The following is a 26,489-nucleotide window of genomic DNA, read 5'->3' as shown; positions in this document are numbered from 1 at the left end:
ATTTTCTATGACTGTTTGATTAAATTTGCAGGTCGGACAAGCTCTTTGGCCACATTGGGTTGCTGCCGCCCTCTGCTAAGATTGTTCACACCACGGATGAGATCTCCAACACTATAAGTTACTCTTCTTTGGTTACTCTACTCCTAAGGGAGCAGTTGGTAGTCTCGCTTCCAAGTTTTTTTTAGTCCCACCTCACACGGTTTATTTTCGTCCTAAAAAAATCTACGAAATTTCGTAGGTTAACCAGGGACAACTCCTACCTCCCAGGTTTTTTTTCGTCCCACCTCCCATGGTTTTTTTGGTACCTCGTCCCACCTCACACTGAGCCGCCACGAACCGCAAAAACCGCCTACCTTAGCCAAATCAACAAATCTCTCTTATTAATGCAATTTTCTTTAGGAAACAAATAATAGATTCTTTCCTACCTTAGCCAAATCAACGGATCTCTCCCATTAATGCAATTTGCTTTAGCAAACAAATAATAGATTCTTTCCTACCTTAGCCAAATCAACGGATCTCTCTCATTAATGCAATTTGCTTTAGAAAACAAATAATAGATTTTCAGGAAACAAATAATCTCTAATCTCTAATCTCTATCTCTAATCTCTATCTCTAATCTCTAATCTCTAATCTCTAATGATAATAATAATCTCTATCTCTACTCCTAATAGATGAGTTGGTTGAATAGTCCGGTTTATTTTCGTCTCACATCCCACCACCATATCTACTCACGTTAATTTTTTTTACCCTCCCAATAAAAAGTTTCCTAACCTTTCCAAAGTTTCCTAAGTAGACACGTTATAAACGGGCAGGAACTGATAGCACGTTACCAATCAATAAAATTTAGTTTCATGACAATCAATTCCGAAGCCTAATTTTCCTAATACGTCGATCTTTCTCAAATCCTAATAAGCCCTCTTCTTCTTTCCTTTTTCACCGCTCCACCTAGAAAAAAGACCCATCAATCACGCAACCCCTCCCTGCCTCTCCCCGACTCCCCAAGCGGCATCCTCTCTCCCCTCCCTGCCGTCCCCCAAGACGCCCTCGTCGGCGCACTCTTCATCGGAGCGCCGTCCGCTGGAAGCCGGAGTCGGGAAGGAGAGCAGCCACCAGCGGGGGAGACCACAAGGGGAGGTGTTGGTTCTTCCTCCAATTGATGCATCTGCTCGTGGGGGCATTGCTGGTGGGGGACGAGGAGCGATGTTGGTGGCGTGGGCGGGCGCGCTGGAACTGGTTGTGTCGATGGCATCGTTACCGCCGGAGACCACGTTCGTGTGGGCGCTGGCCAGCGCCGGTGCGTGGCCGGGTAGGTGCGCGTGCCTCTCGACGGTCTGCTCGACCCGGCCGGGTCGGCGGCTGTACGGCTTCGATGTGCTGCGCACTGCAAAGGGCTTCCGTCGCTCGACGAGGTCATCCAGCGGTAAGGGGAAAAACCCCCTTCGATCACTAACACTGCCCCACCACAACAATCCATTGCTAAATTTTCTATGACTGTTTGGTTAAATTTGCAGGTCGGACAAGCTCGTTGGCCACATTGGGTAGCTGCCGCCCTCTGCTGAGATTGTTCACACCATGGATGAGATCTCCAACACTGTAAGTTACTCTTCTTTGGTTACATTTTATTTAATCTGTGTAGTTTGATGTGGGTTGGCTGATGATTGGCTAGGTTTGCTCGGTCATTGATTCGGCGGAGCTGTGCAGGGACACACACTCAGATAGGTGATTGGATGACGTCTGCTTGCTTCTTGTGTAATAATTTGGAAGCTCTGCAGCAAAGTGTTTTCAGTTTTCTTTTACTGAATATAAATATGTATGTGAACTAGGGAGTTTACGGAGGAAGCAGATAAGGCATCAATGACGAATTATGAGCATCTTCAAGTAAGGTCTATAACATAAATGGCATCTGTGAAAAGGGAGAGAGCAGAGTGAAATGACCAAACCAGAACTGTAACATTCATTTTCTGTGATTTTCTGCAGTACCTGAACACATATACTACTTTATAAAACGTGGTACTAAACGCTAAGAGTGAAGGTGCCCTGCCTACCAGAGGAATATGGGAAGGCAGCAAATAACTTGCGTATCGACTTTGAGAAAGGAGGGATTCATCTTCGTAACAGTTGCCATAGTGATAGTTATATTCTGTTGTGATTGTTAGCTTTGAATTTGAATTAGAAAGATAATGCTCTACCATTGTAGATAAACTCGAGCATCTTAATCAGTTGAACCTTGCAATTGCGCATCTGGGTAGAAAGTAGGTATTGGGCAGGCCGTTGCTAAGCTTAGTACTATTTTCACTGCCGAACTTGCATATATTGAAGTCAGTTGTAGTTCCAGTTTGGAATTTAGTATCATGCATATCAGCATATTAAGAGAAGCCTGATTGGTTCCATTGATTTGCTATAGAATGTTTTATTAGACATGAAGGTGCCTGGCCTTTCTTTTACAAAAATAGGGTAAGATCTACTTTGAAGAAAAATTGCTTGTTATGTTTACGAGTGGAGTGAGAAAACAATTGCTAATCTCCTTTCATATACTCATTTTTGTAGCTTAGTTGTCCATCTACAGATATTGGTGGTCATGCCTTGCCCCTCACTTCCCTCCAAGCTTGTCGCCCTCGCCCCCCTCTTTGAGGCAGCCGCCCGCTGCTCATCTCGGTGGCGTCAGGCGCGGCCGTACCCACCATGGCATCAGCGTGGCCCTCCCTACAAGGAGCGGCGCCTCCTTGGTATGATCGCGATGCCGATTCAGCCGGATCGGCGGGGGTTAGTAGGCTCGCAGGCTGGCGTTTCTTCGGATGCATCGATGTTCTAATCATGATGGCATGACCATAGATCGTATGAGTCTAGAAGACTTTGGGGCGGCTCATCTGCGTGGATGGTTGTGGCTGGGCACACAAACCATTAATAAGCCTTCAAATTTTCACACAGAAGGTCCCCTCCTTTTCCTATTTGCATTTTATTCTTTTTAATTTTTTAGATTGCTTGCGTTGGCAAATGGAAGAAAGACTCAGAATCCTAGATTTCTACTTTCTATCAGAAGCTTGTAACTGATCTGTAAGCTCACCAGCCAAGCTGTCCATTTGGATTTCAGTAGATATATGGAGTATATTTACTCACATTGTCCACGACTTGTTTGAAGAAATTTCTCTTCTGATTTGGTATTGCATTGCTGAGCACTTACTGTGAATTAGATGCAGCATGTGTATGTTCTATAGCTTCTATTGTACAGTTTTCCTTCTTTTTTCAGGTTGTCCAGATGAGCACTGGCCACTGGGAAATGGCAACTTGGTTGAACTGAATCAGCTCTAATCTCCTAAATTTGTGCATTTATCTTAAAAAACACTGCAGTGCTACCTCCCCGTAGTAATAAATAAGTATATTATGAAGCTCATATATGATTATTACTATTATTTTTGCACGTTCAATCAATTCCACTGATAAATCATTTATGCATTTTTAGAACTAGCATCAAGCATCATGTGGCATTATAGTCATTGGTGAAGATTGACAATGCACTCAAATACAAGACTTATGATGGTGTTTGGTGACTGATAAAGATGATTGGAAAGGTGCTTTTCCAAGCATAAGGTGAATCTTCTATATTTCACTTTTTAATATAATTTGGCCGGTACGATGTTATTGAACTGGACATAATCAGTCTACTTAAAACTGGTACAGAACCATGCATATTTTTGAGTTGATACAAAAAGACCAATGGTTTCTTTTTTGTATTATTGCCATCCAGAGTGTAAGAGTTTCAGCCAAAACAATTTTATGCCTAACATTTAGTTAGTAATGACTGAAATCTGTTTTCAGATTTAAGCAATGAGGATGTTAGAACTAAATTATAGTTCCAGCATGAAATTAGGTAATTTCTTGTAGATAATCATAGTGGTATATTTTGTTGTGTTCGGTTTACAAGAATTAAAAATATAGAGATATTGTTGAGAAAACAAGAAGTTAAGTGGATTCATGGTTGACAAGCAAAGTTATTTTGGGGAAAGTTCCGTAGTAATGTTTACGAGCATTTAGCATGTGTGTCATGCTTGTTTTCAGTGGAATATTACATGATATGGTTCTATAGGTTTTGGAGCTTCTACTGGTGTGGGTAGTTATTTGCTTAATGGTGTAACTTAAGCCAACTGCATAATGACCTTCATATGGTTTCGCCATTGTTTTTTCTCCCGTTGTATTGTTTTTTCTCCCGTTGTGCTTGCGTGTTCAATCTTGTTATTATTGCATCTTGTGGTCTACTCTGATAGGTCATGTTTGTTTGTAGGGTGACAGTTTATACATCTAGGGAACTAGGGCAATTTGGACATGTGATATTTCCTCGAGTAAGCAAACTTCTTTTGTATGGCCTAGCATGATGATCAACACCCATCTGGTTTTATATGGTGCCACTTTTGTTGTATACAACAAGCAACTATTCATTTTGTGTGCCTTGCAACAACATCATAATCTCATTAAACCTGCAATAGATCATACATTCATTACATTTCAATTTCTAATTAGTCTAGACCGTGAAGTATCTGTTTTTTTTAACATAACAGGGTTATCTGATCATATAATCTGTCACAAGTAGTAAGGGTGGGTAGATGAGCAAATTTTCCCAGATGGCAAGATATCTATACAAATTATGGAACTTGAATCTGAACATTGGAGAAGTGGACAGTGGACGAGACTACCACTGTTATATATAATTATAGTGATATTCAAAGCTATTTTTTTGTCTTAATGTAAAGTTTATCGCAGACAGACATCCACCCAGAAACACACACATGAGACATGACACACACACTTCCTTTTGAATTTGCCTGTTCTATGTTACCTCAGGAGCACAAAACTTGAGTAATTATAGTAAAACAATTCAAGGATGAGACTACGAACCAACCTGTGGATGGATGGTTAGAGGTACTGTGGTATCTCCAGCCCATCAGGGTTCAAATCGTGGTGCTCGCATTTATTCCTGGATTTATTTCAAGATTTCCGGTTATGCGCATTCAGTGGGAGAAGACGTTTCCATCGACGATGAGGTGCCTATGGACTTCGTAAATTTCAAAATGATATGCCGGCTCAGTCTTTCGGAGGTGCTCATAGGGGTAGGGTGTGTGTGTGTGCGTTCATAGGGGTAAGTGTGTGCGCGTGTATATGAGCGCTTGTGTTTGTATTGATGTTCAAAAAAAATTTGAAGGACGAGACTATTGGACAGTGCAGAATACCTCTTTATTTCCATATAAAGAACACATATTCCTTGCGACTGTCTTTTCATATACCATGATATGTTCCAATTTGGCAAAGAGTTGGCAAGGTACCGGCCCAAAATCAAGTGCATTATGAGCACCCCTATTCCTAGCTGCTAATCTGGATCTTAATAATTAATGCCCATACCTTGTTAGACCAAAAGAAGCAATACTTCCATTGATAGACTAAACGACTCATGGCATGTGGACTAATGGACATGTCTTTTAATCCAAGGCATGGAGAACTCGGTACATGTCGAGAAAGAGGAACATAATGCCGGAGGAAGGCAATAACAAGTATCAGCTCAAGGAGTTCTTGATGGAGACGACTGGCCAGATCTTACTTGTAGCTTTTTTTGTGGGAAAGTCTTTGACTCCACATTGTTGGGCTAAGTTATGTTCGCATCTCCGTTTTGGATTAAATCAATTAAATCTACTGAAAAAAATCCTTAATGGTGGGCCGGTTTAAGAGGAAAGGCAGGAGGAATATTACCTTACAAGGAGCTAAGACCTGGACTTGTATCCAGTTTGTATTAGAGATAGACTAGTCCTAATCCTAATAGGACTCTACATGTATCCCACCCCTTCAACATATATAAGGAGGGGCAGGGCACCCCAAGAGGGACAAGAGACACAAGTTCCACGAGTTGGACAAGTTAGGTTTAGACAATAGCTCTCAAGATAGAGCACTCTTGTAACCGTGATCATCATCATCAATATCAATGAAGCAGGATGTAGGCTTTTACCTCCACCGTGAGGGGCCCAACCTGGGTAAAAACCTCGTGTCTCTTGTTCCACTCAACCCCTCTCAAGCTACCACATAGATGCGTTGGCCTCGCGACTAAGTCCTGACACTAAGGACATCTGCCGTGACAATTCCACGACAGGGAGCGAGTCCCTGGCTGCCACATCATCTGGGGACCCAGCATTTGATGCTGTCGTGACAACGCGGGACCCGCTGGCTGATTCTCTGGTGGTTGATCCGACGCGCAACCAAGACGAGGAGCGGCGACAGCAGCGCCAGTCTACCTCGGATCAGGAGCCCCACCAACCTGGATCTTCTGTGGACAACGCTGAAGCTGCTGGATCTCCTACGCCACAATCAACAACAACCGTTTTTGTGGCTCCTTCACCTCCTCGTCGACACACCAGGTCTCGGTCAGGTATCGTCAAGGAAGAACAATACAGTGATGGTACAATAAAGTATAATCCGACTAAGCGTGCTTTTCTTGCCACTACTGGTGAACCTATTAATTTGCATGATGCACTTGCTAACAAGGATTGGAAGGAAGCCATGGATAATGAATATAATGCACTCATGAAAAATCAGACCTGTCATCTAGTACCACCGCAACGTGGTGCTAACATAATTGATTGTAAGTGGGTATACACGATCAAAAGGAAATCTGATGGTAGTATAGACAGGTACAAGGCAAGGTTGGTTGCAAAAGGTTTTAAGCAAAGGTTTGGAATTGATTATGATGATACCTTTAGTCCTGTGGTTAAAGCAACTACCATTCGTCTTGTTTTGTCCATTGCTATTTCCAGAGGATGGAGCTTAAGATAGCTAGATGTTCAGAACGCGTTTCTTCATGGTGTTCTTGAGGAAAAAGTGTTCATGCGGCAACCACCAGGTTATGAAAACTATAGCACACCACATTATGTATGTAAGTTGGATAAAGCATTATATGGACTCAAGCAGGCTCCAAGAGCATGGTATTCTAGGTTGAGCATGCATTTACAACATCTTGGGTTCACACCATCCAAAGCAGATACATCCTTGCTCTTTTACAGCAAAGGCAATATCACTGTTTTTGTGCTTGTTTATGTTGATGATATAATTGTTGCTAGTTCAAGTCAGGAGGCCACAGCTTGTTTGCTTAAGGATTTAAAACTTGAATTTGCTCTCAAGGATCTAGGTGACCTTCACTATTTTCTTGGCATAGAAGTAAAGCAAGTCAGAGATGGCATACTTCTCTCACAAGAGAAATATACAGCTGATGTTCTAAAGAGGGTGGGATTGGAGAATTGCAAACCAGTCAACACACCAATTTCCACCTCAGAAAAACTTACAATTGATAGTGGAGAAGCTCTTGGTCCAGAAGATGCAACAAATTATAGAAGTGTTGTTGGTGCTTTGCAATATTTAACACTTACACGTCCTGACATTTCTTACTCAGTGAACAAGGTATGTCAATATTTGCATGCTCCTAGAACTGCTCATTGGACAGCAGTTAAAAGAATTCTAAGGTATCTCCGGTGTTTTCAAGGGCTTGGACTTCAGATTGTCAAGTCCCCTTCCTTGCTTGTTATTGCATATTCTGATGCAGACTGGGCAGGGTGTGCTGATGATAGAAGATCTACTGGTGGTTTTGCTGTGTTTCTGGGATCTAACCTTGTGTCATGGAGTGCAAGGAAGTAAGCTACTGTTTCAAGGTCAAGTACAGAGGCTGAATATAAGTCGTTGGCAAATGCCACAGCTGAAGTAATGTGGATACAAACATTACTCTATGAGCTTGGAATCAAAGCTCCTAAGGCTGCACGGTTATGGTGTGACAATACTGGTGCAACTTATCTTTCAGCAAATCCTGTCTTCCATGCACGGACAAAACACATTGAGGTGGATTTTCATTTTGTCAGAGAGAGGGTAGCTCGAAAGCTACTTGAGATCCGGTTCATTTCTACAAGGGATCAACTTGCGGATGGGTTTACTAAGCCCTTGACCGAGAGAAGATTGGATGAGTTCAAATACAATCTCAACCTTAACAAAGCTTGAGGTTTAGATTGACGGGGAGTCTTAGAATTATTGTACAAGGATAGGAGAGGTTGTTTAAACTTGTATCTCAATCTATCTCTTCTTCTCTCTCTTATCCCGTGTAACGACTTATCTCCTGGTCGATCTCATCCTCTGCGCCGATCTCTCTCTATCTCCTCTCTGTAACTTGTGAATCAAGGCTTTGCCTCAATATATACAATGCGGCCCGAGACAAAGGGTTCTACGCTTCTCAAACTACTTTACATAAAGTCCTACAAAATTCAGTAAACCATGTTACAATAACATCATGTGGCCAGCTAGAAAATCTATGGCAGTACTCAAACCTACCTATCCTTGTGCCCGCACGAATCAGACCTATCTATTCCTGTGAATTCTGAGTGAAGGGGGAAATCACTAAGGCCTTGTTTGGTCGTAGGGGAACTAATCCCCAAGTGGAACTATTCCACTAGGGGATTAGGTTGATCCCTGCTTGTCACCCAATCCCCTAGGGATGAATCCTCTCAATTCCACTTAGGCTCTAATTTCATTACCTCACAGGAAGCTGTTTGGACATATACGGCCTAGCTAAATACCAATGTTGCACAACAACAGGTGGAGCAAAAAGGCATCACAGCAGATATATTATCTTGATCAAAATTAATATTTGCCATACATAAATTTCCGAAACCTAAAATATCTATGATCAATACTCCAAAGTACTTCGACAGATATTTGCATTCTTTTTTGGAAGAACTTCAATACATATATCCAAAACAAAAGCTATAATATGCATCATAGAACATTATAGCCAAATACAAGTTTATATGCCAAACAAAAATATCTCAAAGAACAATAATTTATGTCTCCTAGAAATTAGCAGATATGTTCGATTTCATCCGGCGTGTCACATCATCTCGTCCTAGCACTTGCATAAAATGTGTAGCAGATCCTAAAATAGTTGAATCTTTATAATGTGCCTTCCTCCTGGGTATAGAACAAGAAAATGGAGGACGCTCGCAACAAAAATGGATCCTCAAATGGATGGTGTTATACAACAAGAAAAATGCATGACCCTAATGGATTTTCAAGAGAGAAAAAAAATACAATATGGGTTAACTAAAAATGTTCATCGTGAACATGGCTCATGTACATATATATAAAATAAGTTTTTTAGTGATGAATTCTCAGAAGAACGATAAGATCAGCTTGTAATAATTAGCTACGAGGTTGCTTGCAGAAAATGATGAACACTGTTTTTTAGTGATCGGGTGCCACTCCATGCCCTGCTTCTTTACCATTTTGCCTACCTCGGAAGTTTCCCCAAATTATCATATTCTGGAGCTGTTGTTCTATTGAAATTAAACTTTAAAATCATAGACAGTTAGCAGCAGGTCCTTGGTCATTAGTTTTATAGAAGTATACCATCATAGTGATAACAGAGTGCTTAGTGCTTGTTCAGGCACTTTTAGGCTTCATTTGGATTCTAGGAGAGCTATTCCGAGGGAAGAGGTCTCCGCCTGAAGTCATCTTGTGCAAATGAAGTCCCGTGGAAAATCAACATCATCATTTGGCCGACGGGGAGACCTGGGAAGCCCAAATCAGGAAACAAAGGACTGAAGCAGTGAAATCTACATCATCTAGGAGAGAGGAGCAGAAGAAAGAGATTGTGCTAACTGTTAATTTGACGATGGTGGGAGAGCTCCAAGATTCTGATTAGCTGGATCGTTGTTGTTCATCAAAGATAGGAGCCACGAGGGATAGTCCATCTCGGCAGAAGTAGAAACCGACCTCTGGGTCGGCGCCATCACCGGGCAGAGGATCTTGACAGAAGGGGAGGGGTGATGTCTTGGTCGAAGGGTCGCTGGAAGGAGAAGCTCAGGAGGATCAAGTCGGCGGCATCGCTTCTCGAGTATTTCCTTCCCGACCTGATTTTTTTTTTTTTGAAATCCTTCCCGACCTGATGAGATCAGGAAATCGCTCCTGGGGAAGGGCCGTGGAAAGGGCATGTGTCGGCTCTGTGGGCGGCCCTGGGTGAAGTCGGCCCATGGCTTCTTTCCCAGGAGAAGAAAGTATAGTTTTCCCCCTTAAATCCATATTGATGGATCCATAACCCCCCTGAACTCCAATACCATATAATTTACCCCCCTCAAATTATCAAAACCGGATAAATCAAGCCCCGCAGTGGTTTTGGGTCATATTGAAACCAGTTTTGAGTGCTGACCGGAGTCAACACAACTAAGTCAGAGGATTTTTTTTTTAAAAAAATTGCCGAGTGGCAGCCGTGGCAAATCGCCGAGCGAGGTGCCACCGACGACTATGAGAGGACAACCTCACTGAAGAAAGCCTCGGAAAGGCTTGCGTTGGTGGCGACGTGCCTCGGGAGTCAAGGAGGCTAGAAGAGGCATCGGGCTTTCACCGGAGGTGGAGATCGAGCGATGGCGGTGGCCGGCGGAGAAGACAAAGACCATGCCGTCGATTTGTGGCGGCTTAGCGCGATTCCTTCTAGAGGGACGAAGAGGGAGACGAGGCGGATCTACAGGACATGTCAGCTGGGCTCGGGGTGGTCTCTTGCCACGAGGACGACAAACGGCAATGTCAGCGACCTTCTCTAGAGCACGAACAAGAGAGAGAGAGGGAGAGAGAGAGAGAGCTGCAAGAAGGAGTGGATAGTGCATTATCAGACAAGGCTGCTGGCGCAAGGGATAAGGCTAGGGCGGTCCAAGCTGACAGCAATGTCCAACATGGCAGACGGTGGCGATTCCTTCCGTCCAGAACGCTTGTATACGCACGTGCACAGGAGCTAGCAGAAGCACCTGATCGATTTTCATTGCAAGTTTGCTCGTGCACCTAGCAAACGAAGTTGGCCAGATACACACACGACTACATAGGCGTCGGGTAGATCGATCGCTCCGGCAAGAACGAACCAACTTCAACACCCGCATGACACGACTGGGCACGAAGCCGTGCTCCTCGCCGGAGCCGTTGTGGCCGCGGTTGACACTGTCGCGCATCTCGTCCAATTCGCCGACGTTGCGCCGATACCGTGGCGCCGTGCTATCCGTGGAGCCCTCGAAGCTATGGTGCTGCTAAAAAAAATCCTCGGGCTTATGTGTGTTGACTCTGGTCAACACTCAAAACCGGCTTCAATGTGACCCAAAACCAGTATGGGGCTTCATTTATTCGGTTTTGATAATTTAAGGGGGTAAATTATATGGTATTTGAGTTTAGGGGGTTATGGATCCATGAATGTGGATTTGAGAGAAAAAACTATACTTTCTCCTTCCAGATAAGGATGGGATCCCCAAGGATCTACTGCTGACTTCATGCGGAGATATTTTCTTTTTTAGCCAAAATTTGTTTATTTTTGCCACGAACTCCTTGAACGTCGAAACAACACGCAATTTTTCACGCACCTAGCGCACCCAAGCATCTTGGGTGCCATAACATTTCAGATTTTTTTGAATTTTTTGCTATTTTTATTGAATTCACTATTCATCGGTCAAACCTGACCAAACCTGGTCAAACCTATTCAACGTGCTTAAAATATGGTTTTTGACCTATCTTATCCGGTTTTCAGATTAGAAGGACCAAATGTATACCTAAAAATCTTAGGAACCAAGTCTATATTTTTGGAGAACTTGAGGGACCAAAAACATACTTTTCTCGTAAAGAAATATAAAAGTTAATCTAAATGCTCTTATATTTCTTTATGGAGGGAGTACTATGTTTTATGTGATAAGGTATAATTTGTTGAGTTTTTTTCTCTCTTTTGTAAGTCTCAAAGCATTTGTACCCATATGTTTTATGCAAGAAGATATAATTTGTTGCTTCTTATTTTCTCTTCTAATAGCTCTGTGTTTTTTTTTTGCAGGGCTAATAGCTCTACGTTAAAAGGAGATCAATGTTCACGGGTTGATCTACTGCTGAAAAAGACATAAGCACCCGTCCCATAGTTTATAGCAGATCCGTGTATATCAAGTTTACGTGTGTGCTTAGTCTTTGCATTACTGCATGCAATTGACTATAAAAATTAGTTTTAAGGCACATAACGGTAACTGGCTTGGCTATTGAATGACAATGTGTGACGCCCTCGATTCAATTCGTACACTAATCATACATGTAAATGTGTACGATCAAGATCAAAGACTCACGGGAAGATATCACAACACAACTCTAGACACAAATTAAAACAATACAAGCTTTATATTACAAGCCAGGGGCCTCGAAGGCTCGAATATATAAGCTCGAATACACAAGAGTCAGCAGAAGCAACAATATCTGAGTACATACATGAGTTAAACAAGATTGCCTTAAGAAAGCTAGCACAAAAGCCGCAACGATCGAAAAGGCAAGGCCTCTTGCCTAGGAGCCTCCTAACTACTCCTGGTCGTCGGCGGCCTCCACGTAGTAGTAGGCATCCTCCGGGTAGTAGTAGTCATCAGTGACGTCGTCTGGCTCCTGGGATCCGTCATCTGATCGCAACAATCGGGTATGGGGAAAAAAAGAAGTAGCAAAGCAACCGTGAGTACTCGTCCAAAGTACTCGCAAGACTTACATCAGATCTAAACTAAGTATGCATCTGTATCAAAGGAATGGGTTGTATCTATGGACTAAACTGCAGAATTCCAGAAGGGAAGGGGAAAGCCTAGCCTATCGAAGACTAGCATCTTTTGGAAACCACCATCTTGCAGCAACAGGAGGGAGTAGAGTAGCATAAAGTAAAGTAGTAGAAGTGTTATCAACCTTGGCCAGAGATCCTTTCTCGACTCCCTGCGAGAAAGCAATCTCAGAGCCATACTATCCAAGTGTAAACACATTCCAATTCTCATCACCATCCAGTTCTCATCACAAGTATCCAGTTCTAGTTGTATCGATCGGGATACAACTCCAAGTGTCCGTTACCGTAGGATAGGCTATCGATAGATGTTTTCTTCCCTGCAGGGGTGCACCAACTTAACCACCTCGCTTGATTAACTCCGGCCGGACACACTATCCTGGGTCATGCCCGGCCTCGGCCAAACAATACGCCGCAACCCGACCTAGGCTTAATAGAGAGGCCAGCACGCTGGACTAAACCTATGCCCCCAGGGGTCATGGCCCATCTCCCCGGGAACTCCTGCACGTTGCGTACGCGGCCGGTGAGCAGACCTAGCTACCTCCTTCAACAAGGTAGGTGCTTTCCAGTCCAACCCGGCGCGCGCCGCTCAGTCACTGACGTCTATTAAGTTTCGGCTGATGTATACGACGCAGAACGCCCATACTATGCCCACGTGATGATTAGTGCTATCAGGCCAGAGGCCCCTCGGATCAAATATCCAAATCGTAGTGGAATAGGAACGCGCGGTAACGAGCAGAGACTCACGATCGATGTGACCCCGTCGCCCCGTCTCGAGTACTTGCGGCAAGAGCTAAGAATGCCCGGCCACGCCTCGTAAGTATCTCGCGGGCACCTTCCAGGTCAACCCGTCTCCACATCACTCGCAATTAAGCTCACACGGGTACCCCTCAGGGTCGACCCGTCTTTCTAAGTAACAGGGGTGAAGTCCAAGTATCCGTGTGTCCAAACATTAAGGGGAAAACCCGAGGAATCACCCCCGGTGAATTTCACTCGATGTAATCATCAAGCTGGACGTAAGAGGATCCACCCTCGAGGTTCACACTTGAGGGGTTGCACGACAGAGCCGTATCAGATGTGGTTAAGGAGGAAATCACCCTCGATGACCACGACCGAATAGCTACACTACAGGTTAACAACAGAAGTGCTGAAGAGGTCTCACCCTCGGCACTCGATAGTAACCCAGTAGTGTCGAGCAACTAAGAGGAAAGTGATGTGCGGTGTCGGGGCCTGGTCTTCGATCCCGTTGATCGGGTTTTCGATGATGAAGCAGGGGCAATAGGGACAAGGTGGGGTTCACTGATGTATCACTAACCAACCTATACTAAGCAGTTTAGGATAAGCAGATAAGGTATGAAAGCAGGTAACAACAACAGGCTATGCATCAGAGTAGGATCATACAGAAAGCAGTAGCAGTTCTAATGCAAGCATGAGAGGGAAAGAAATAGGCGATATCGGAATGCTCAAAGGGGGTTGTCTTGCCTGGTTGCTCTGGCAAGGAGGGGTCGTCGTCGACGTAGTCGATCACAGGGGCATCAGCAGCGGTCTCGGGGTCTACCGGAGAGAAGAGGGGGAAGAAACAGTAAATATAGAGCAAAGAGATGCATCACTAAGCATAACGTGGCAATATGTTGTGTCGGGTGTGACCTAACGTATGGCTACACGAGATAGGTGAAGGGGGAATTCAACCGGGAATGTTTTTCTGGTTCCAGATCTGTGTCAGACAGCTGACCGGAGGGGGAATGTTTCAGGTTCAGATAGTTAGAGGCATCTGACAGGTAAACGGATCGCATATTCGGATTCGTCTCGTTGTTCTGAACAACTTTCATGTACAAAGTTTTTCGATCCGAGCTACGGTTTACTTTATATGAATTTCTAAAGATTAAACCATTTTCTGGAATTACTAAATTAACAGAAAAGGAATATGACGTCAGCATGACGCCATGCTGACATCAGCAAGTCAACAGCGGCTGTACAGGTCAAACCTGACATGTGGGACCCACCTGTCATAGACAGTGGGTTAAACAAAGTTCAAACTAATCTAAATTTAGTTAGTAAAACCACTGGGCTCACCTGTGAGTGTCTAATTAACTAAACAAATTAGTTTTAGTTATTAAAATATTTTAATTAGGTTAAATATGCGGTGGGACCCGCGTGTCAGTGGCACTGAGTGCCTAGTCAGCATAGTTGACCATGGTCAACGTGGTCAACTGAGTCCGGGGGCCCACGGGCAGCGACCCAGAGGCGGGCCCTGCCGGTGCGAGGTCAGCGCCGCCGCCGGAGTTGGCTCCGGTGAGCCAAAATGCGGCGGAGGGCACCGACGAGTCTCGGATTCCGCCACAGTGGGTCTCCGGACGCGTGGCTAGGCGCGTTCGACGCGGCTCGACGTCCCACGCGTGATGGCGCTGCTGGTTTGGCTTGGGGATGGCCGAAACATTGCCGGCGACGAGTGGAGGTGGCGATGGTTTTCAGGCGTTCGACTCAATGGCAGCAGCAGCGCGCTAAGCGTGAACTAACGGGCGCGGGAGGTGCTACGCAACGCAACAAGCACGTACACATGAACAGAAGAAGCTACGGGGCACGGCAGCAACGAGCTCGCCGGCCATGGCGGACGGCGGAGCCCAGATTCGCGGGGACGACGACCGAGCACGCTAGAACGTGAAAGAGAGGGAGGGGAGCAACGCGGAGGCTCACCGTGCGGCTCATGGAGGCCGGTGAATAGATTAGGAGCAACAGAGCTAGCCGGAGTGGAGGAAGACGGCGGCGACCGAACGGGGAAGGCGGCGTCGATCCGGTCGGTGAGGTGGCGCCGAGATCGAGCTCGTGGTCAGAGAGGGAGTACCAGTCGTCGGCGGAGCTTCTTGTCACCAAGAGGAGGCGCGGGGACGCCGGTGGCCGCGTGACCGGAGTGGCGCGGCGACGGCTACGTTCGGTGAGGTGTAGAACAGAGGGGAGAGCGAGCGACGAGGGAAAGGGGAGTGGCAAGTGGGCGAGTGGGAGGCGAGGGGGGCCGAGGCGTCGGGGCGGCCTTATCCTCTCGCCAGGGGGGGGGGGGAGGGAGACGACCGGGAGTGGGGGCTGGGCCATTTGGGCTGACTAATTGGGCCGACCACTTCGGCCTAAGGCCCAGTGAGGGGGGGGGTCTTTTTATTTTTCTTTTAAAAGCTTTTGTATTTTCTGTTTCTGTTTTATTTTACCAGCAACAATTTTGCAATAAATCAAGCCACCAAATGACCTTGTATAAATGTGGAGCTTGGCCACATAAATACTATGAAATATTCTGCAGTGCCACAAAAAGTTTGTGCAATTTTGGAATTCATTTGAATTTTTCATAAATAGGATAGCATTTAAAAATGCTGAAATGATGCTGCTATGATTGCTAATGCTCATCTTTGCACAAGAGTGATGTTGTATTCCTTAACAAATAAATGTTATGGAATAGTTGTCAAATGGCGGACATTTTTCTAGCAAGTTTTGAGCAAACTCATTTGCTTTGTGAATTTGAATTGTTTTCAGAGAGGAATTTGAAATGAGATATTATCCCAACATGATTATCATTGCAAATCACAGTAGCTTAGCATCATCATGGTGGATTACTGTAGCATGATCCTCGGGGTGTTACAAATCTCCTCTACTACAAGAAATCTCGTCCCGAAATTTAAGTGGGGAAGTAAAGAGTAACTTCGGGAGAGCTGACCCTTATTGGGTTAATTATCCGGTGAACAATTCAGGGAATGAGGCAGAAGTATCTCTCGAGTTGAAACTTGATTAACATCGAGAGCAAAGTATGAAGGTACAATAGGAAGTTTCAAACGAATGGACAAACGATTGATACGTGAACAAAGTGTGAGGAAGGGGTTCAGAGCATCAGGAATAGATCATCTCTCGGAAGGTGGATCGTGATATGATACGAAGCCAAGCGTGAGGAATAACCTTAGAAACAGGGGGGTACAGGAGAGTCAGGTTTTGATCCTGTGGAACTGTGGGTTATGGGCCCACCATGTGGGTTAAAAGTAGGAAGGGTGCTGGCATCTTGCACGGTTATGATAGCAAGGCATGTCATAGGGTAGCCTGTCAGTTATGTTGGCAACAACGTTGGTACCAAGGGCGGGGGACGAAGAGAACCATTATCCTGCTCGTTGAACGAGGCGGGCCATTAGGCAAAATTCTCATCCATCGGTGGCTACCGGAATGCCATCATCAATAGTAACAGGGTCATACTGACAGAGTGGTACAAATAGGTGTCTACATAAGCAGGGAAATATTACTCCTTATATAATATAGATCACAATAAGGATTAAACAAACCAATGGAAAGGAAAATGTAATTGTCAGATTAAACAAAACAATGGAAAGGAAAATGTGTTTAAACACATATTTCAGGGGTATATCCTTCCCAAGGACAAGCAGAGCATGATATCCATGACATAATAGGAGTTTAAAACCATTTAGGTAAGGGGAAAGAAATTTCATGACATTACCCATACAACGGTGTTTGGATAATTGATAAAGAAGATTTAGTATCGTGCTTCAAATGTTCTCATTGGAGATCGGATTACCACAGACATGCTTCGATATAGCATTGACATGGTTACAAGCAAAGGTCAGACTTTGGATACACCAAGGATCCATCGGAGACAACTTAGAAAATAAGTCATACAATTTTAGTAGGGAAAAGATAAGAGTGTGGCCGACGGGCTCAACCACAATCCATCGACATGCCAAAAAGGATGTATTTCCAAAATTATATGAACAGGTTTGTGTTGGGGAAGGCAAGAATGTTGTCGATGATAACATAAATCATCGAGGGGAAGGATTGTATTTCTCCTCATGAATTTGATTGATATCCTGGAAAAGCTCAGAATGTTGATGATGATCACGACACATTTGTCGAGAGATTTCATGAAGATGTAATCGATCGGCGATGACATCCAATCAAAGGAATGATGAAGCAAAAGGTTATTGGAACCATGGGTACGACACAAGCTTGAAATTAAGCTTGCTGTTCAAGGCGAAATGATAAGATGAGGAAGATCGACGTAAGCTTAGCTCATCGTCGGAAGTTGCTCCGGGCATAAGGACTAGGTAGCACAGTTAAAAAGTTGACATGATAAAAATATAGCCGATCAGGCTATGAATGACTTGAAGGATTATTAAACTCGTAAGCAACGGAAATAGCTTAGAGTTATTGAGTTAGAGTGCGGAATCGATTCACTTATCGGTGTTCTCGAGTGACTAATAACTCGGAACCCGGGGCAATCTGAAATCGCTAAGGAGTAATACCAGATGAAGACTCGTAGGAAGCAACACAGTTCTTTGTTATTCTCAAGATACCGGAGGGTAATACTCGAAGGAAGGTCAAGATAGAGGTTGCAAAGATGCATTGATCTGCAGAAGACAAGTGCTTTAACTTGTCCGAGAAATGGAATCAAAGGGGAACAATCATGGTCAAAACCACGGTTGCAAAGGAACAAACATAGTTACCAGATGAACTTATAACAAGGGGATTATTATTATCACAAGAAGCTTCCAGGATAAGATCTACATCGTGTCCACGGGCATGAACACAAAGTTCAAGGTCGACTCCCACTTCTTCAATGCATATCATTTCATTTACTTCTCGCTTTCGATGAATTTCTGGTGTTGAAATTATATCTGGCAAAACACCAGACGAGTATGACTCGTGAAAACTCTCGGGTTCACACGGATTAGGGAAGGCATAGGTTCAACCCATAGGGGCATCTTAGGAACATATGCCACAAACCTCAGGAGTAATATAACACAAGCTCGAAGGCAGAGCATGGTTGAGAAGGCAGAGGATACAATTTACCAAAGGCATTATGTATCCGAGGAAAGGCTCAAAAGGTTATTGAATATGAAGGACGTTGTCGGATAAAATCCAACAAAGGATCTGGCGGTCCACATAGGATCTGATGTGAGTATCGGTACTCAACCAGAAGAAGAAAGAATGCAAAGGCTTCGGATTATAGAAACATCTGAATAATTCGATGCTTAAATGCAAAGAACTTATGATTTCAAAAATTGAAGATCAGAAGCAGACGCTCTGATCAAAAGATAAGTAAGTTGAATAGCCTTAAGGATACAATCGACAACAATTTGATTGGTCGAGAAACAGCTCTTGGTCAAATGACGTCCAAGTTGGAAGGATGAATTCTATGATCCGACTGAGGATTGCGAGCATCCGCAACATATTGAATCAACAGACTCAAAAGGATAGTGACAAAGGATGCCAATAAGATTACTAGACTTATGGGATTATCCATAATGCATACAAGCAAGAATTTTAAGAACAACAAGCTGTTGAGGATTATCGAAAGATCGGATATTATTTCAAAGACTTTTGTGAAACATATGAACAACTGGGGAAAAACAAATCCTCGATATGTGTGAGGATTAATTTGTTGGTGTATTCAGGCGACAAGGAACTGCAAGGCAGTAGGCACAAAAGGATTCTCGGAACAACGACAAGTATTTCGGGGTATCTTGTAATAACAAGAGCAACTAGGGATGAAGGTATGAGCGACAAGGACATGCAGTTAGTCATAGGGGCTTTTTGGTGGTAGGGAATTGCAAACGCGATGAGCACAAGTTATCGGGATAACATCGGAGAGTATCTTTGGAATCTTCTGGTGTAGCAGGCGATCATCTGTAATAAGGGGCTCTCCGGGAGGAAGTAGTTACGAGATCCTAATGTTAGAGTTAGCAAAATCGTTTAATCCGAATGGAAGAGAGATCAGAGTCCCAGAGTATAGACGAGGAATAAAAGATCCTAATACCACCCAATTGGCGATGTGGGCCCGTAAGGCACACAGCCATGTTAGTAAAAGTTTTTCAGTGACTAGACTCAACTTCGACCAAAGAGTTTGGAAGGGGGATTCCTACAGGCAGTTGGCTCTGATACCAAATTGTGATACCCTCGATTCAATCGTACACTAATCATACACGCAAATGTGTAAGATCAAGGACTCACGGGAAGATATCACAACACAACTCTAGACACAAATTAAAATAATACAAGCTTTTTATTACAAGCCAGGGGCCTCGAAGGCTCGAATATATAAGCTCGAATACACAAGAGTCAGCGGAAGCAACAATATCTGAGTACATACATGAGTTAAACAAGATTGCCTTAATAAGGCTAGCACAAAAGCAGCAACAATCGAAAAGGCAAGGCCTCCTGCCTAGGAGCCTCCTAACTACTCCTGGTCGTCGGCGGCCTCCACGTAGTAGTAGGCATCCTCCGGGTAGTAGTAGTCATCAGTGGCGTCGTCTGGCTCCTGGGATCCGTCATCTGATCGCAACAATCGGGTATGGGGAAAAAAGAAGTAGCAAAGCAACCGTGAGTACTCGTCCAAAGTACTCGCAAGACTTACATCAGATCTAAACTAAGTATGCATCTGTATCAAAGGAACGGGTTGTATCTATGGACTAAACTGCAGAATTCCAGAAGGGAAGGGGAAAGCCTAGCCTATCGAAGACTAGCATCTTCTGGAAACCACCATCTTGCAGCAACAGGAGGGAGTAGAGTAGCATAAAGTAAAGTAGTAGAAGTGTTATCAACCTCGGCCAGAGATCCTTTCTCGACTCCCTGCGATAAAGCAATCTCAGAGCCATACTATCCAAGTGTAAACACATTCCAATTCTCATCACCATCCAGTTCTCATCACAAGTATCCAGTTCTAGTTGTATCGATCGGGATACAACTCCAAGTGTCCGTTACCGTAGGACAGGCTATCGATAGATGTTTTCTTCCCTGCAGAGGTGCACCAACTTACCCACCTCGCCTGATTAACTCCGGACGGACACACTATCCTGGGTCATGCCCGGCCTCGGCCAAACAATACGCCGCAACCCGACCTAGGCTTAATAGAGAGGCCAGCACGCCGGACTAAACCTATGCCCCCAGGGGTCATGGCCGATCTCCCCGGGAACTCCTGCATGTTGCGTACGCGGCCGGTGAGCAGACCTAGCTACCTCCTTCAACAAGGTAGGTGCTTTCCAGTCCAACCCGGCGCGCGCCGCTCAGTCACTGACGTCTATTAAGCTTCGGCTGATGTATACGACGCAGAACGCCTATACTATGCCCACGTGATGGTTAGTGATATCAGGCCAGAGGCCCCTCGGATCAAATATCCAAATCATAGTGGATTAGGAACGCGCGGTAACGAGCAGAGACTCACGATCGATGTGACCCCGTCGCCCCGTCTCGAGTACTTGCGGCAAGAGCTAAGAATGCCCGGCCACGCCTCGTAAGTATCTCGCGGGCACCTTCCAGGTCAACCCGTCTCCACATCACTCGCAATTAAGCTCACGCGGGTACCCCTCAGGGTCGACCCGTCTTTCTAAGTAACAGGGGTGAAGTCCAAGTATCCGTGTGTCCAAACATTAAGGGGAAAACCCGAGGAATCACCCCCGGTGAATTTCACTCGATGTAATCATCAAGCTGGACGTAAGAGGATCCACCCTCGAGGTTCACACTTGAGGGGTTGCACGACAGAGCCGTATCAGATGTGGTTAAGGAGGAAATCACCCTCGATGACCACGACCGAATAGCTACACTACAGGTTAACAACAGAAGTGCTGAAGAGGTCTCACCCTCGGCACTCGATAGTAACCCAGTAGTGTCGAGCAACTAAGAGGAAAGTGATGTGCGGTGTCGGGGCCTGGTCTTCGATCCCGTTGATCGGGTTTTCGATGATGAAGCAGGGGCAATAGGGACAAGGTGGGGGTCACTGATGTATCACTAACCAACCTATACTAAGCAGTTTAGGATAAGCAGATAAGGTATGAAAGCAGGTAACAACAATAGGCTATGCATCAGAGTAGGATCATACAGAAAGCAGTAGCAGTTCTAATGCAAGCATGAGAGGGAAAGAAATAGGCGATATCGGAATGCTCAAGGGGGGTTGTCTTGCCTGGTTGCTCTGGAAAGGAGGGGTCGTCGTCGACGTAGTCGATCACAGGGGCATCAGCAGCGGTCTCGGGGTCTACCGGAGAGAAGAGGGGGAAGAAACAGTAAATATAGAGCAAAGAGATGCATCACTAAGCATAACGTGGCAATATGATGTGCCGGGTGTGACCTAACGTATGGCTACACGAGATAGGTGAAGGGGGAATTCAACCGGGAATGTTTTTCCGGTTCCAGATCTGTGTCAGACAGCTGACCGGAGGGGGAATGTTTCAGGTTCAGATAGTTAGCGGCATCTGACAGGTAAACGGATCGCATATTCGGGTTCGTCTCGTTGTTCTGAGCAACTTTCATGTACAAAGTTTTTCGATCCGAGCTACGGTTTACTTTATATGAATTTCTAAAGATTAAACCATTTTCTGGAATTACTAAATTAACAGAAAAGGAATATGACGTCAGCATGATGCCATGCTGACATCAGCAAGTCAACAGCGGCTGTACAGGTCAAACCTGACATGTGGGACCCACCTGTCATAGACAGTGGGTTAAACAGAGTTCAAACTAATCTAAATTTAGTTAGTAAAACCACTGGGCTCACCTGTGAGTGTCTAATTAACTAAACAAATTAGTTTTAGTTATTAAAATATTTTAATTAGGTTAAATATGCGGTGGGACCCGCGTGTCAGTGGCACTGAGTGCCTAGTCAGCATAGTTGACCATGGTCAACGTGGTCAACTGAGTCCAGGGGGCCCACGGGCAGCGACCCAGAGGCGGGCCCTGCCGGTGCGAGGTCAGCGCCGGCGCCGGAGTTGGCTCCGGTGAGCCAAAACGCGGCGGAGGGCGTCGACGAGTCTCGGATTCCGCCACAGTGGGTCTCCGGACGCGTGGCTAGGCGCGTTCGACGCGGCTCGACGTCCCACACATGATGGCGCTGCTGGTTGGGCTTGGGGATGGCCGGAACATCGCCGGCGACGAGTGGAGGCAGCGGTGGTTTTCAGGCGTTCGACTCAATGGCAGCAGCAACGCGCTAAGCATGAACTAACGGGCGCGGGAGGTGCTATGCAACGCAACAAGCACGTACACATGAACAGAAGAAGCTACGGGGCACGGCAGCAACGAGCTCGCCGGCCATGGCGGACGGCGGAGCCCAGATTCGCGGGGACGACGACCGAGCACGCTAGAACGTGAAAGAGAGGGAGGGGAGCAACGCGGAGGCTCACCGTGCGGCTCATGGAGGCCGGTGAATGGATTAGGAGCAACAGAGCTAGCCGGAGTGGAGGAAGACGGCGGCGACCGAACGGGGAAGGCGGCGTCGATCCGGTCGGTGAGGTGGCGCCGAGATCGAGCTCGTGGTCAGAGAGGGAGTACCAGTCGTCGGCGGAGCTTCTTGTCACCAAGAGGAGGCGCGGGGACGCCGGTGGCCGCGTGACCGGAGTGGCGCGGCGACGGCTACGTTCGGTGAGGTGTAGAACAGAGGGGAGAGCGAGCGACGAGGGAAAGGGGAGTGGCAAGTGGGCGAGTGGGAGGCGAGGGGGGCCGAGGCGTCGGGGCGGCCTTATCCTCTCGCCAGGGGGGGAGGGAGACGACCGGGAGTGGGGGCTGGGCCATTTGGGCTGACTAATTGGGCCGACCACTTCGGCCTAAGGCCCAGTGAGGGGGGGGGGTCTTTTTATTTTTCTTTTAAAAGATTTTGTATTTTCTGTTTCTGTTTTATTTTACCAGCAACAATTTTGCAATAAATCAAGCCACCAAATGACCTTGTATAAATGTGGAGCTTGGCCACATAAATACTATGAAATATTCTGCAGTGCCACAAAAAGTTTGTGCAATTTTGGAATTCATTTGAATTTTTCATAAATAGGATAGCATTTAAAAATGCTGAAATGATGCTGCTATGATTGCTAATGCTCATCTTTGCACAAGAGTGATGTTGTATTCCTTAACAAATAAATGTTATGGAATAGTTGTCAAATGGCGGACATTTTTCTAGCAAGTTTTGAGCAAACTCATTTGCTTTGTGAATTTGAATTGTTTTCAGAGAGGAATTTGAAATGAGATATTATCCCAACATGATTATCATTGCAAATCACAGTAGCTTAGCATCATCATGGTGGATTACTGTAGAATGATCCTCGGGGTGTTACAAATCTCCTCTACTACAAGAAATCTCGTCCCGAAATTTAAGTGGGGAAGTAAGAGTAACTTCGGGAGAGCTGACCCTTATTGGGTTAATTATCCGGTGAACAATTCAGGGAATGAGGCAGAAGTATCTCTCGAGTTGAAACTTGATTAACATCGAGAGCAAAGTATGAAGGTACAATAGGAAGTTTCAAACGAATGGACAAACGATTGATACGTGAACAAAGTGTGAGGAAGGGGTTCAGAGCATCAGGAATAGATCATCTCTCGGAAGGTGGATCGTGATATGATACGAAGCCAAGCGTGAGGAATAACCTTAGAAACAGGGGGGTACAGGAGAGTCAGGTTTTGATCCTGTGGAACTGTGGGTTATGGGCCCACCATGTGGGTTAAAAGTAGGAAGGGTGCTGGCATCTTGCACGGTTATGATATCAAGGCATGTCAGAGGGTAGCCTGTCAGTTATGTCGGCAACAACGTTGGTACCAAGGGCGAGGGACGAAGAGAACCATTATCCTACTCGTTGAACGAGGCGGGCCATTAGGCAAAGTTCTCGTTCATCGGTGGCTACCGGAATGCCATCATCAATAGTAACAGGGTCTTACTGACAGAGTGGTACAACTAGGTGTCTACATAAGCAGGGAAATATTACTCCTTACATAATATAGATCACAATAAGGATTAAACAAACCAATGGAAAGGAAAATGTAATTGTCAGATTAAACAAAACAATGGAAAGGAAAATGTGTTTAAACACATATTTCAGGGGTATACCCTTCCCAAGGACAAGCAGAGCATGATATCCATGACAGAATAGGAGTTTAAAACCATTTAGGTAAGGGGAAAGAAATTTCATGACATTACCCATACAACGGTGTTTGGATAATTGATAAAGAATATTTAGTATCGTGCTTCAAATGTTCTCATTGGAGATCGGATTACCACAGACATGCTTCGAGATAGCATTGACATGGTTACAAGCAAAGGTCAGACTTTGGATACACCAAGGATCCATCGGAAACAACTTAGAAAATAAGTCATACAATTTTAGTAGGGAAAAGATAAGAGTGTGGCCGACGGGCTCAACCACAATCCATCGACATGCCAAAAAGGATGTATTTCCAAAATTATATGAACAGGTTTGTGTTGGGGAAGGCAAGAATGTTGTCGATGATAACATAAATCATCGAGGGGAAGGATTGTATTTCTCCTCATGAATTTGATTGATATCCTGGAAAAGCTCAGAATGTTGATGATGATCACGACACATTTGTCGAGAGATTTCATGAAGATGTAATCGATCCACGATGACATCCAATCAAAGGAATGATGAAGCAAAAGGTTATTAGAACCATGGGTACGACACAAGCTTGAAATTAAGCTTGCTGTTCAAGGCGAAATGATAAGATGAGGAAGATCGACGTAAGCTTAGCTCATCGTCGGAAGTTGCTCCGGGCATAAGGACTAGGTAGCACAGTTAAAAAGTTGACATGATAAAAATATAGCCGATCAGGCTATGAATGACTTGAAGGATTATTAAACTCGTAAGCAACGGAAATAGCTTAGAGTTATTGAGTCGGAGTGCGGAATCGATTCACTTATCGGTGTTCTCGAGTGACTAATAACTCGGAACCCGGGGCAATCTGAAATCGCTAAGGAGAAATACCAGATGAAGACTCATAGGAAGCAACACAGTTCTTTGTTATTCTCGAGATACCGGAGGGTAATACTCGAAGGAAGGTCAAGATAGAGGTTGCAAAGATGCATTGATCTGCAGAAGACAAGTGCTTTAACTTGTCCGAGAAATGGAATCAAAGGGGAACAATCATGGTCAGAACCACGGTTGCAAAGGAACAAACATAGTTACCAGATGAACTTATAACAAGGGGATTATTATTATGACAAGAAGCTTCCATGATAAGATCTACATCGTGTCCACGGGCATGAACACAAAGTTCAAGGTCAACTCCCACTTCTTCAATGCATATCATTTCATTTACTTCTCGCTTTCGATGAATTTCTGGTGTTGAAATTATATCTGGCAAAACACCAGAAGAGTATGACTCGTGAAAACTCTCGGGTTCACACGGATTAGGGAAGGCATAGGTTCAACCCATAGGGGCATCTTAGGAACATATACCACAAACCTCAGGAGTAATATAACACAAGCTCGAAGGCAGAGCATGGTTGAGAAGGCAGAGGATACAATTTACCAAAGGCATTATGTATCCGAGGAAAGGCTCAAAAGGTTATTGAATATGAAGGACGTTGTCGGATAAAATCCAACAAAGGATCTGGCGGTCCACATAGGATCTGATGTGAGTATTGGTACTCAACCAGAAGAAGAAAGAATTCAAAGGCTTCGGATTATAGAAACATCTGAATAATTCGATGCTTAAATGCAAAGAACTCATGACTTCAAAAATTGAAGATCAGAAGCAGACGCTCTGATCAAAAGATAAGTAAGTTGAATAGCCTTAAGGATACAATCGACAACAATTTGATTGGTCGAGAAACAGCTCTTGGTCAAATGACGTCCAAGCTGGAAGGATGAATTCTATGATCCGACTGAGGATTGCGAGCATCCGCAACATATTGAATCAACAGACTCAAAAGGATAGTGACAAAGGATGCCAATAAGATTACTAGACTTATGGGATTATCCATAATGCATACAAGCAAGAATTTTAAGAACAACAAGCTGTTGAGGATTATCGAAAGATCAGATATTATTTCAAAGACTTTTGTGAAACATATGAACAACTAGGGAAAAACAAATCCTCGATATGTGTGAGGATTAATTTTTTGGTG

General features: G+C 44.8%; 1 protein-coding gene across 1 annotated transcript; it reads left to right on the top strand.

The window, feature by feature from the left end:
• Positions 1 to 628: 628 nt before the first annotated feature.
• LOC147978937 (uncharacterized) lies at positions 629 to 5,192 on the top strand. The gene is made up of 5 exons (XM_087516688.1): positions 629 to 1,420; positions 1,512 to 1,593; positions 1,667 to 1,719; positions 1,824 to 2,931; positions 3,461 to 5,192. The coding sequence occupies exons 1-4, from the start codon at positions 1,201 to 1,203 to the stop codon at positions 1,856 to 1,858; spliced, it is 390 nt and encodes a 129-aa protein (XP_087372814.1). The 5' UTR covers positions 629 to 1,200; the 3' UTR covers positions 1,859 to 2,931; positions 3,461 to 5,192.
• The last annotated feature ends 21,297 nt before the right edge of the window (positions 5,193 to 26,489 follow it).

The sequence above is a fragment of the Triticum urartu genome, chromosome 3A, assembly GCF_056163025.1.
Source record: "Triticum urartu cultivar PI428250 chromosome 3A, HENAU_Tu73, whole genome shotgun sequence".
Lineage (NCBI taxonomy): Eukaryota > Viridiplantae > Streptophyta > Magnoliopsida > Poales > Poaceae > Triticum > Triticum urartu.
The sequence above is the reverse complement of the archived record's forward strand: the minus strand, read 5'-3'. Positions and strand labels throughout refer to the sequence as shown.